Source organism: Myotis daubentonii, chromosome X (genome assembly GCF_963259705.1).
Source record: "Myotis daubentonii chromosome X, mMyoDau2.1, whole genome shotgun sequence".
NCBI lineage: Eukaryota > Metazoa > Chordata > Mammalia > Chiroptera > Vespertilionidae > Myotis > Myotis daubentonii.
In genome coordinates, this window is record NC_081861.1 from 127,237,631 (window position 1) to 127,250,294 (window position 12,664).

The window sequence follows — 12,664 nt, forward strand, 5'->3', positions numbered from 1 at the left end:
CCAGGCAAAGTTTGGCACTCCTTCAATCCTGCATTCTCAGCATTCTTTGAACAGTCTAAAATTGTATGATAACTACATTCTGAAGCCCTATTGAACAGGAACCGTGTCTTACTCATTTCTAATTTCACTTCCTCCCCCACTCCCACCTGCCACCCACACCAGGTAGACAGATCCTAGAACATATAAGGTAATCAATAAATATGAGTTGAATAAACTGAAGAGCAAATGAGCTTTAATAATGAGTAGAGTGGCTTGCAGGAAAGAAAGCTAGTGCTTTAATTGGGAGAAATCCATTCATACTGATAAGAATAACAATAGATTTAAAATAAGGTATATCCATACTGGTATGATTAAGACTTGGAAATGTAAACTCATGAAGAAAGTGGAACATTAGTGAATGAATCTTGGAATATACTATCCTAAATTATGGTGGCCCTCATATGCTTCACAGACAATGTACTTAAAGAAGCCTGGTGTCCATCATTTGAAGGTTTTTTGTTTGTTTGTTTTTTGTTTTTCTGCCCTATTGTAGGAGGTGCTTTTCTTTTGTAGCAATCAAGTCGTTATCTTCTATCCATCTCCAACATGTTACATTTGTTCTGTAACCACTGTACTACCCTACTGTAAGGAAGACAGTTTCTTCTGCCTGTCATTACTGCATTCTGTGCTTGGACCATGGTCTCAGTCTGTGCAGGACTCAGCTTCTTCACAAGACAGAAATAGCCAGGCTAAATTTCCCTTCTTGTTTGCACTCATGCTTTTTGCATCGGCTATTCAAGGCTGCACTTTTATTGTGGCTATCAGTCCCTAAAGACAAACATTAGCTGGTGCAGTAGAGAATCTGGGCTTAAAGACAGATGTGGGCAATCATCACATTGCTAATTATTTGCTGTGTGACCATGAGAAAGTTATTTTATATCCTTGAGGCTCAGTTTCCTCATGTAAAAAATGGGGTATTATAAATTACTTTCTATGGTTTACATGAAAAATCAGGATAGTGTATGTTTAAAAAAGAGCCCTGCTATCAAAAGAAGACACTAAATAAATGCTTTTTTATCCCTCCTATTGCTTTCTCTACTCTCCCAAGGGCTCAATCCTTACTCCTGGGATGAATGATGTCATTATTCTTAATCCCATGACCTCATTGACCATCTTACAATGACCAGTAATCACACTGCATGGTCATGATGGAGAGTTCACAGCTCTTTTCTCACTCTCTCAGGCTCAAATCTCACTGCTTGCAGATACAAATTACCTTGAAGAGCTGCTAACCAAAGTGCCAACAGGAACACCCCCTTTTCTCACCCAAACGGGGAAACCTACAGGGAAGTCACACAAGGTACTGCACTTAGCACTATGCTGTGCTGTTGCCATCTTGGAATTCTTAGTTTTGAACAATGGGCTTGACATTTTCATTTTGCACTGGGTCTCGTATATTATGTAGCCCATCCTGGGATCCCAGTCTTGGAGTGGTGTTTTGTTTTTTTAAACTCTTGAAAATATCAGCAGCAGCCATGGGAAAAAGGACAGAATGGCATTTTTCTTTACATTTAAAAATTGGCTGCAGTTCAAATTGCTGTTCTTTGACAGGAAGATAAACACTTTTGGTCATTTTTAATCTTTATTTTTCATTTTTAATCTTTTAACTATTCATTTCCTCCCACATGTGGTTACATCTTCATTCTTATTTTCTCTTAAACTCAAGGGGGGATATAACATTGTTAATTCTGAAGCATTTCCATATAAGATACTTGGACTGCATAATAACCTGAAGGTTACTAATTTGTATGCTATAAAGGACCCTTTGTGGTTTCTACAAATTGAGGCATATTTCAAAAGAGACCAATGTAGCAATAAATACGAAGGTAATGGATGTATATAAATGGCTTAACATGTGTGTATTAAAACATTCAGGGCCTCATATAACACTGGTGATGAGCAGTAGTAGCCCTTCTATTCACACATTGGAAACACTTAGAAGTGGTGTAGGAAAAAAAGGCCTTAATACTAGACTGTAGACATTTCTACAAAAAAGAAAATAACATTTAAACCCATTATATTAAGTTGCAAAATATTGTTTCAGATTCCTCTTCTTGAGTAATTTTGTTTGCCAAATACCTGCTATATGCTACGTCTGCCGGGAATACAAAAGATGTGTAAAACATTGACTTTACCAGCAAAGCTACCAGGATTTAATAGATTAAAGATCTTGGAAACTAATAACAGAAAGACTTAGAAAAGAAACCCCACTAGAACCCTGCTGTCTGTTTTAGAGATAATGCACTAGAACCTTTTATATTGCACCATTTGGCACTTGACTAAATAAGCCAATTAGAAGGGGTATAAAATAGTCTGGCTTTATATGCTAATTCTATACTCATTACTTCAGCATACATCAAGCCACTGCAGGAAACCACATTAAGACTGCAATGGCAAAGTTCCAGGGAAGTTATTTACCATGTTCTTATAAAAATTAAATGTGTGCATTCAATGAAATCGTGTGATACTATGTTGTTATCATTTTAAAACAAAGTGTTACCTACTGTTACCTAATATATTCTAGGAAAAGATAATTAACTATTATACAACAAGAAAAATGCATTCTTTTTATTATTGCAAATTAACATCAATACTATAGAGCACCTACCATGTATCTGGCACAATGCTAAATACTTTATAGTCATTATCTCTTTTATCCTTATAACAACTTCCTGAAGCAGGTATTTTTGAAAGAAAGGCTAAAAAAATCTATCAAGGTCATTGCCTTGGTAAAAGAAAGACTGGAATTGTTAATCATTATGCTTATTTCAATCCTTAAATCTCAACTTATTTTTCATTAATTTCATTTTGTACTGTTAAAAATTCATGTCTGTATTAAATGGATATTATATAATGTTTAAACTACATAGTTTAATGAAATATAAGATGAGCTTTCCAATTTAGAATGCAGTTTAGATAAGGAGTAATAGAATGGATACTGTGAAAGACAGTCTGGGGAAACTTAAAGCAATTTTAGCATTAAAAGGAACGCTTCCTCTAGATAAAAGATGACCGGTAACCACTCATATGAGGGAGATTCTTCTGCCATTTTTGCAGTATTTATACCAAAAGATTTTACATTCTATTTATCTTAGTTCTAAAAATAGAATAAATAGTATGAAACTAAAATTAAATCCTAGTATATAATATGCCTTATTTTAATTGTTTTATTGCTTAAAGTATGACAAAGAGTATTATATATGTCTCCTTTTTTTTCTCCCTTGACCTTCCCCTGGCCTCCCAAACCCCCCAGTGTCTTGTGTTCATTGGTTATGCTTATATGCATGCATACAAGTCCTTCGGTTGATCTCTTACCCACCCCCCAATCCTTCTCGGCCTTCCCGCTGTAGTTTGACAGTCTGTTCGATGTTGCTCTGCCTCTGCATCTATTTTTGTTCATCAGTTTATAATGGTCTTAATTATCCATAAATGAGTGAGATCATGTGGTATTTTTCTTTCATTGACTGGCATATTTCACTTAGCATAATACTCTCCAGTTCCATCCATGCTGTTGCAAATGGTAAGAGTTCCTTCTTTTTTACAGCAGCATAGTATTCCATCGTGTAGATGTACTACAGTTTTCTAATCCATTCAATAATATGCCTTTAATAACACTAAGGGGAACATAAAATTGCAATGGCGTCATAGCTGACCCTCTGGATTCTGTTATAATCTACCTAAGATGGCGAAAAAATAATTAGTGATTGAACAGCAGTAATGGACAGGATTAGCTATGACTTAAGAACCTTTTAAAACAGAAGTGTGTCACAGGATGGATTTAATGGTATTATGATTTTCTCCAGTTTTTATATTTCAAACTAGGGGCCTGGTGCACGAAATTCGTGCACTGGGTGTGTGTGTGGGGGGGGGGAGTGTCCCTCAGCCCAGCCTGCCCCCTCTCACATACTGGGAGCCCTCAGGCGTTCACCCCCATCACCCTCCAATCGCAGGATCGGCCCCTTGCCCAGGCCTGACGCCTCCGCCAGAGGTGTCAGGCTTGGACAGGGGACCCCCATCTCCCCCCGATCACTGGCTCTGGCCCCCGCCCAGGCCTGAGGCCTCTGGCCCAGGAATCATGCCTGGGCAGGGGACTCCCATCTCCCTCTGATCACCTGATTGGCCCCTTTCCCAGGCCTGACACCTCCGCCAGAGATGTCAGGCTTGGACAGGGGACCCCCATCTCCCCCCGATCACTGGCTCTGGCCCCCGCCCAGGCCTGAGGCAGCCGATCAATGATTCTCTCTCATGTGATGTTTCTATCTCTTCCTCTCCCTTCCTCTCTAAAATCAATAAAAATACATTATTGGTAAAAAGAATTTAAACTGGTATTCCAAAGTATTATTCTATATACATGTGCCCCTACACAAGAAGACTTTTTTGCTCATATAAGAAAAGAGAACTGATGGAGAAACAATTTTTTAAACTTAAAAACTAATATAATAGAATAAAATTTCAATTTTAACTCAACATAAAAGTTATATCTGTATACAGCGAAATTAAGAGTTTCAAGCAGCTTCATAAAGCAATTGCAGCTGCAAATTAATAAAGATCATGTGAATTTTGTTCCAACAATGCCTAGAAAACTCTACAATCCCTTTAGGGTTCAAACTCTGATGGTGAGGGGAAAACACAACAAAACAATTAGCAAAATTAAAAGAAACCACCACCACCACTCCCACCGCAGTCACCTCTGCCCTTGCCACAGCCACCACCATCACCATCACCATCACCATCACCATCACTTCATTCACTTAACAATCACTAAGTATCTGCTACATGATTCAAATGCCAACTACTACGTTCAAGGATTTCACAACCTGGGAGAGTATTTCTGGTAGCATATTTGGCTTTGACATCACTGACATTAAACATGCCGACCTTGTGTACCTGATAATGGAAAAGAAGCAATAACACTTTAAAATAATAATCATCTAGCAATGATGAGGTCAGTACCAACCAGTGAAAGACCATTAGTCAGCCCCAAATGTGTACCTACGTTGATGAGCATGAAGTGGACCCTTGACACTTGCAACTTACTTGTAAGTACTGCTCTAAGACATCTTGGTCGAGTCTGAATTAAAAGTGGGACAGCAGGTTCCACCATTCTGATTTCTCATAGGGAAATAGCTGGAAACCAGAGCTGGATCTGGGAAAATCTCCATTCTATTTGCTTGCTTTCTCAGGGGCAGGAAACAGAGCCAGGCAGGTTTGCATTGGGTCCCAGCCAGATGAGAGAGCACTCATTAGAGGGCACAATGGCTTTCAGGCTCAAGATGAACAAGGGTCTGGACATCTTAGTAGCTCAACTAAAATGTAGGTTATTAGGAAGAGTATTTCATTTCATTTCAGATTCAAATAGCAGGAGTAAAGCAGTTCATTATAATTGGATGAGCGTCTGGAAAATCCAGGCGCTATATACACAGTTTATGGGCAAATAGGGAATGAAAAGCAGAGACCTGGGAGCAACATTTTCATTTACAGCTGAGAAATTCAAAGTTACCATCTGTGCTTTTATGGAGAAAAAAGCTAATCACACTGTGTCAGTTATGAATTTATTGGCTCTCAGCTCCAAATTCACCCTTCAGTGCTTGCTCTGTGATAATGGACAGGACTCTACATTTACAGTGAGCACAATGTTAAGTTTTTTGTCAGTAGAGGGCGGTGGAGGGACATCACAGGGGGAAGGAGGCCTCTCCTTCAGGTTTCCTTGTGCTGCATTTTGCTTTTTCTTGCTCTTGATGCACAGTCCATCAGTGATGCATGTGTGGGGGAAATCCAGTGGTTCCCAGACCATGTGGTCCCTCAGTGACCTCACAGCCTTATCCTGAGTTTAGTGACCACCATCTTGTGGCCCTCTCGGCCTCTTATCCACAGTTGTACCCCACTTGCTCTGTGAGTCCTCCCAGCAGCATCACTTGCCTATACCCTAGAGGAGTGGTTCCTGCTTGCCTGGCCACTGTGGATCAGCTCTTGCTTAGGCAAGCCAGTGAAGCTGCAACACTATGGCTCCAATGAGTGCTGACATCAGCCTAGGCTAGGGGATAGTTCCTTTCCTTGGGTACAGTCCCAGGGCATGCTTTAGAGCAGTGATGGCAAACCTTTTGAGCTCGGCGTGTCAGCATTTTGAAAAACCCTAACTTAACTCTGGTGCCGTGTCACATATAGAAATTTTTTGATATTTGCAACCATAGTAAAACAAAGACTTATATTTTTGATATTTATTTTATATATTTAAATGTCATTTAACAAAGAAAAATCAACCAAAAAAATGAGTTCGCTTGTCACCTCTGACACGCGTGTCATAGGTTCGCCATCACTGCTTTAGAGTCTCTTTACATGTGTATGAGTATTCTTCTATCATGGTTTGATAATTACTTAGCATTAACGTCCCTTGTTTGTTACTGTGTGGTTTCTGTCTCCAGACGAATTCAATTAACTTGTTGAAGAAATCTTTACATTTACAATAACTATAAGTGTAGTTTTTAAATAATCCAGTGTCTTTGATCACATAAAGAATGGTCTCAGTTGATGACAATCCTTCAATTTATGTGGGCACACTGCTTTCTACTGATTCTGTGAGTTAGTCATCAAAGTATTATGTTATTTACACCTTAGGAACCACAGAAGCTGCAATCCTTCAACTTAATCAGAGAGGCTAATTTACTTTGTAAAGAGCTAGTTAAGTACCAGAATGAGGTCAGGACACCAAATCTTTTTAACTCTCAAATTTGGTGCACTTTCTACTAAATTACTCTGCCTCCGACTCCCCAACAAAAACAAACAGTTTTTGAGAACAAGGACTGTACATTCGGAGTCAGTGTGACTATCATTTAACAATCCATAATGTGTCTAGCAAATGTAATGCTAGCAAGAACACCAACATAAATATACCAACTTATCTAGTACATAGTGTCTAACCAAATCATAGTAAGACACACTAAAAGCAGATTATTTCAATTATTTATTTGTGGCCACATTCCCTTTAGTATATACACATACTTTTTTTGTCCCCCCAAAAGACAAAAATTTTCTATCTTCATCATATTCTATCTAGATTTCTTCTTTCTTGCACAGGACATCAGTTGTTGAGAAGTTAATTTACATTTAAAATAATTTACAAGGCAATTAACCACCAGAGTATCAAAACCTGAAGGTAATATAATACAATACAAGAAGTCAATGCTATTTCAGTAACGGTGTTAGCACCCTTCTTTAGGTTGACCACAAAGACAGTGAAGGGGGGCAAGATAGAAGGGTGATGTTATTTATAGAAATAAAGAACCATCTGATGCTTTCAATGTACAAAACGCAGTATTAGAATTCACATTTTAGTGAATTGAACATAACTTGTATGTTCAAATGCTACAGTTACAACCAAAATGTCAACCATTCAAAAAATTTCAGTGTGCAGTGGCCCAAGACCACAGCTTTAAGAGAAGAATGTAGCTATAATGGACAAAGCTGTCTTTTCACAGCATCAGGGACCTTTTGAAGACCAATGCAAAATTATTTTAATGAAGTCATTAGATTACCACTGTTTTCAAGAAATCTCTAAAGACAAAGTATTAATATGATTACTTTTCTTTTATTATGGAGCATGCTGCTACCCTAGTACTTATATCTTCAAAGTCTAAAATGAGCTCTTCATTTTCTCCTTCAGGCTTTTTTCTTAGACCTAACTATTGGTTCTGCGCAGTTTTAGCCATTTCTAGTTTAGACAGCAGAGAAGGCACAATATTCCCAGGCCAGATGAAGTTTAGGAATAAAGAACTCATATTTTTTAAATGAAAAAAGAGATTAAATAGAATGGTTATGAAATAAAACAGTTAACATGCTTCACTCCTATCTTTCACCACAGTCTTTGAATCTTGAGAAACACTCCCGAGAAGCCATTTCAGACCTTGTTTTTTGGCAGACTTACTCTGCATCATAGCCCTGCTGCTCCCAGTAGTGTGCCTGCAACACTTGTCTACTTCAATAAACTCATGGGTGACAATATCTCATCTGGTTGTATTTCACATCCATTCCTTTGCTACCATAATTTTACTATTCTGGAATTCAAGTTTTATTTTATATGGTAAATTTATTCAAATATATTTTTGCAAAAGGGTACTTAATGACCCTTCAGTTCTCAGGCTGACACTCCAACCATTGATCACACTGGCCAAGGTCAAAGTGAATATATTGCATTCATTTCTAAATGTCTTCAGTGTTATATATACTTTCACTCATTTCTAATAGAGGTAAAGGAGTTATAAGGGCATATGAGCATCAACCAAGACATGGATGTACAAAGAAAAGCAGCCAAATGTGCATTAAGAAGAAATAATATGCCTTTCTGCAAAGTATGATGCACTCACATTCATTTCTAGTAATAAAATATCTGCAAAGTAATTGATTTATTTAACAAATATTGCCAAATTAAAATTGGAAGTTTGTGTGGTGAGTATAGAATCAGAGAAAAGGCAGTTTGATTATTTTATGAGTTATTTCATAGAAATGATGATAGAGGTGAATTATCCCTGTGATACAACCAAATACTTTTCTTTGATCTGCTGTCAAAAATCAACCATGAAAAATTCTGATTTCAAATTGTCTTTTCTCTAGATTCTTTATTTTACTATACTATACTCCAACCCTGCTACATTCTAAATACTGTATCATATTTTTCTGTTAAGATACAATAATTATAAATAATATAACCTGTTATGTTTTGATTCTTTTGAACTTTTCCTATGAAATATACAAGACTCACCTTTTTATAGGTTGTAGATTTTTATTAATTACTAGTTAAACAAAGAAATATATTCGAATGAAGATGAAAGTAAATCCAAGTATACTTACCACATGAAGGATTTTATTTTCTGTTTCATATACAGTACAATCCTAAAAATAGAAACATAGACATTAGCTTTGAGAAAAATCAAGCATTCATCCTAAAATACTTTCTTATGAATTACACTACAATTTGAAAAAAGTATTAATAATTCAAGCAAAAGCAGCAATAATGGAAAAAAATCTGGAATATCACAACATATCAATAGTGGTTAGCTCTGGTAGTCAGTTATAGGGATTTTCTCATTTTTGCTTGTGTATTTTCTTTCTTTTTTTAAGCTTATTTTTATCTATTGATTGATTGATTGATGAGAGAGAAAGAGAAACATCGATTCATTGTTCCAATTATTTATAATTTAATTAATTTTAAACATAAAATAAATAATTTACATTAAATAGATGTAAAAACAATCATTGGAAAGTTATTGTAACCACTTTCTATCTAAACTTTTACATGTGATAAATGTATTTTTGAAATATTTCCAACATTTCAAATACTAATTTATTATAGACTGGAACATTAAGAAAAATACTACCATTTATTTCAATATCAAAATCTCAAAAATACATTTATATTTGCAACTACTGTAAGCTACTTAATATACTTTACATTATGCATTAGAATTGATACATGCTACTAATAAATGCCAAGTTTATAGTTCTTGTCTAAATTTGATTCCCTGAAATTATTTTTTAAAAATCACCATTGTCTTTTTACCTGCAATTGCTACACTTACAATAAAGTGGTAACATAGCAAAGTGATCTCTGCTTAGAAACTTCTCATATTTATGGTTCTGTTTTTTTCCAAGGAATTTATGAAATAGGCACAATATTAGTAGAAACTTAGGGTGTTATGAGAAATGAAAAAATGAGACAAATGGCTTAGCACAGTATTTGACATACAGTAAATGATAGATTTTAACTATTAATTACTGTATCTTTATTTAAAAATTTAATCTTTATTTCAAAATATAAAGTTAATAATTTGACTAATTTTGAAAAAAATCCATATTCTATAGTACTGCATATTTCAAGGAATAATTGTCCTTTTTATTTTCCCTCCTGAACTTAATTTTAACAAAAAGGAATCTGGTTCTGCATAATTTTTCATAATGCCATTTCACCACAATACCTTGTCAGACGAAGTATTCTTAACAGGGGCAGAATTTTAAAGGTTAAATTTAGATCTGATTCTATTCCCAAACTAATAGAAATGTTTACGGATTGGGCCTTGCCATTCTAAAGAGCTCTTGTGCCAAAAGAGAAGTTTGTTACAAAGGTAAAGCTTGCCAAAGGAGCTATATAGACAGTCATACCTATGTCTATATACTTATGTAAAGTCAACTCTTAATAATTATGAATTATGTACAGAGGAGCCAAGTTGTAGATAAAACATTTATATTTGCAAAGTACATTTGTACTCTCATCTGCATTTGAAGGGGCCAATTTTACAAAATTAACTTCAAACACAATTACACTGGGAAGAGATGATTTGAAAAAAGCTGGGCAGTTGCCCAGTTTCCCTATACTGTCTCTATAGCTAGCTTCAGCTGAAATGGATGCGAGTTTCGTTATTTACCTGCCTTCCTAGAATCAGACAATATGATTAAATATTCAAGCTTCACAGGGATTCTCAAGGACAAAAGTAAATATTATCTAAATGTATATCCTGCTAATGACATAATAATCACATATTTCAAGTCTCTTTAAAATATAATATTTTACTTGCACATCCCTAGTATAATATAACAAAAGGAACTGTGTGACAAAATCTTACACTATTTTTAGCAATCGTATTGTTTGTTGGTAGTAGTGTTGTTGTTCTGTTATTTTATTAAAACTGTTGTGTTTTACAGGATGAAGCAATTGAACAATGTGATACTACATCCTATCATTCTTGGTGTCATTGATAAGTAATTTTAGCAGGGAGAAAACAGATACATATATAAAAAGTAAAATCCTAGTGTCTTGATGTATTATGTATGCATATATGTATATGTTTTTCTTAGTTTTGCTCACTGAAAAGGCATAGAAATGATGGCTAACATAGTAATAAATAAACTCTCCACAGTTAGTGATCTTTAAATGCCATTTCCAAGGCCTTCTTGGAAAATGGCTGATTCTGATCTGGGATAGGAAATGTACAAGATGAGTTTGGGTTATATTGTGACACAAGATAGAAAGTTATTAAAGACTATATGTGGATTTTGTCAGTAGGACTGAGAAGTCACTATGAAGAGGTTCTCAGTGGCAAAGATGGAGCAATTTGAACATCTAAAAGGATAATAACTGCAATGGATGAAACAGCAAATATAATTAAATATACTAATATGTCTGATGCTAAATTTTAAAATAGTAAATATATACAAATATATTTTATAGTTTAATGATATTGAATAATTGAATGAATTGGACAATGTATAATAGATGTACTTTCCTTTTTTAAAATACGTTTTTATTGATTTTAGAGAGGAAGGAGGGAAGGGGGAGGGAGGGAGGGAGGGAGGGAGAGAGAGAGAGAGAGAGAGAGAGAGAGAGAGAGAGAGAGAGAGAGAGAGAAACATCATAGATGAGAAGGAATCACCCATCAGCTGCCACCTGTTGGGGATCAAGCCCACAACCCAGTCATGTGCCCTGACAGGAAATTGAACTGTGACCACCTGGCTCATGGATCAATGCTCAACCACTGAGCACACTAGCTGGGCTATAGATGTACTTTTCTTCTTAGTTCAACAAATATTTATCAATTGTGCCAAGGATACAAAACTGAATAAAATATGACTCCTGACTTAGGGAAGTGAAGTTTAAGGAGATAGGCATTCACACAAATAAGATAAAATATGTAGAATTCCAAAGTCTTCATGCAGTTTTATATTTTAATAACTTTAAAAGTATAAATGTCACAAAATTATACAAATCAACATGTGAAAAGTAAATTATTTAAATTTTTAAAATATTAGTATACTTCTTATTAAAATTCAACATGACCACTGTGTTGTGCTATACATTGCTCAAGTTAAATTTAAAACTTTGCAAATATGTCTGATATGTCTGTTCATCAGCTCCTGGTCCTCAGTGACTAAAAGGACTATATTTATAATCCTAACCATATAATTATTCAAAGAATGAAGCACTGATGTATACTTGACAATTTTGACATAACCCCATAGGACAAAGTCTAAGGGAGATTTATCAGGTGACTGAGGTGGCTGAGGTTTTCCATAGGTCTAAAAAACTGTCACATAACCAGTGTCACGCCAATAAATTCAATAAAAAGGAAAAAAAAGAAATAAAAACTCACATACTGATGTTAAAATTAAAAACTTATTTGAGGTAAACAAAACTAAATAATAAAATACTGAAATAATTTGATTTTCAAATGATGTTTGTAGCATATTTATACTAGTTTATGGGAAGTTATTAAAACAAATCTGCATAAGCCTTTTGGGACACCCACAATTACTATAATAAAGGCAGGTTCATGGAGTTAGGGTTACAGATGAAGATATAACTAACTGTCTTAAAATATCTAGAAAGTTGTTTTTTAATTGGGTCTTGGAAAAAATAGGTCTTGAGGCAAAAAGAAAGAGAGGCATTATTACAAAAGCAATGGAATTACGCTCAAACACAGTTAGCTACTGCAGTAATTTTCAGATTTTTAGTTCTGTATATATGTAAGAATCACTTGGGGGGTGGGTAAAAATGCAAATTCCCAGGTTCATCCCCAGAAATACAGATTTAGTAGATTCACAGTGAAGGCTCCCAAGATAATTTTGATAAAGGTGGTAG

General features: G+C 35.4%; 1 protein-coding gene across 5 annotated transcripts in view; it reads right to left on the reverse strand.

The window, feature by feature from the left end:
* CNKSR2 (connector enhancer of kinase suppressor of Ras 2) overlaps positions 1–12,664 on the reverse strand; it is a 253,732-nt gene that overhangs the window by 149,127 nt on the left and 91,941 nt on the right. For all 5 annotated transcript variants that reach the window (XM_059680455.1, XM_059680457.1, XM_059680456.1 and 2 more), the window contains exon 5: positions 8,884–8,925. In XM_059680455.1, the coding sequence (XP_059536438.1) occupies positions 8,884–8,925 (42 nt within the window). The remainder of the gene's footprint in view (positions 1–8,883; positions 8,926–12,664) is intronic.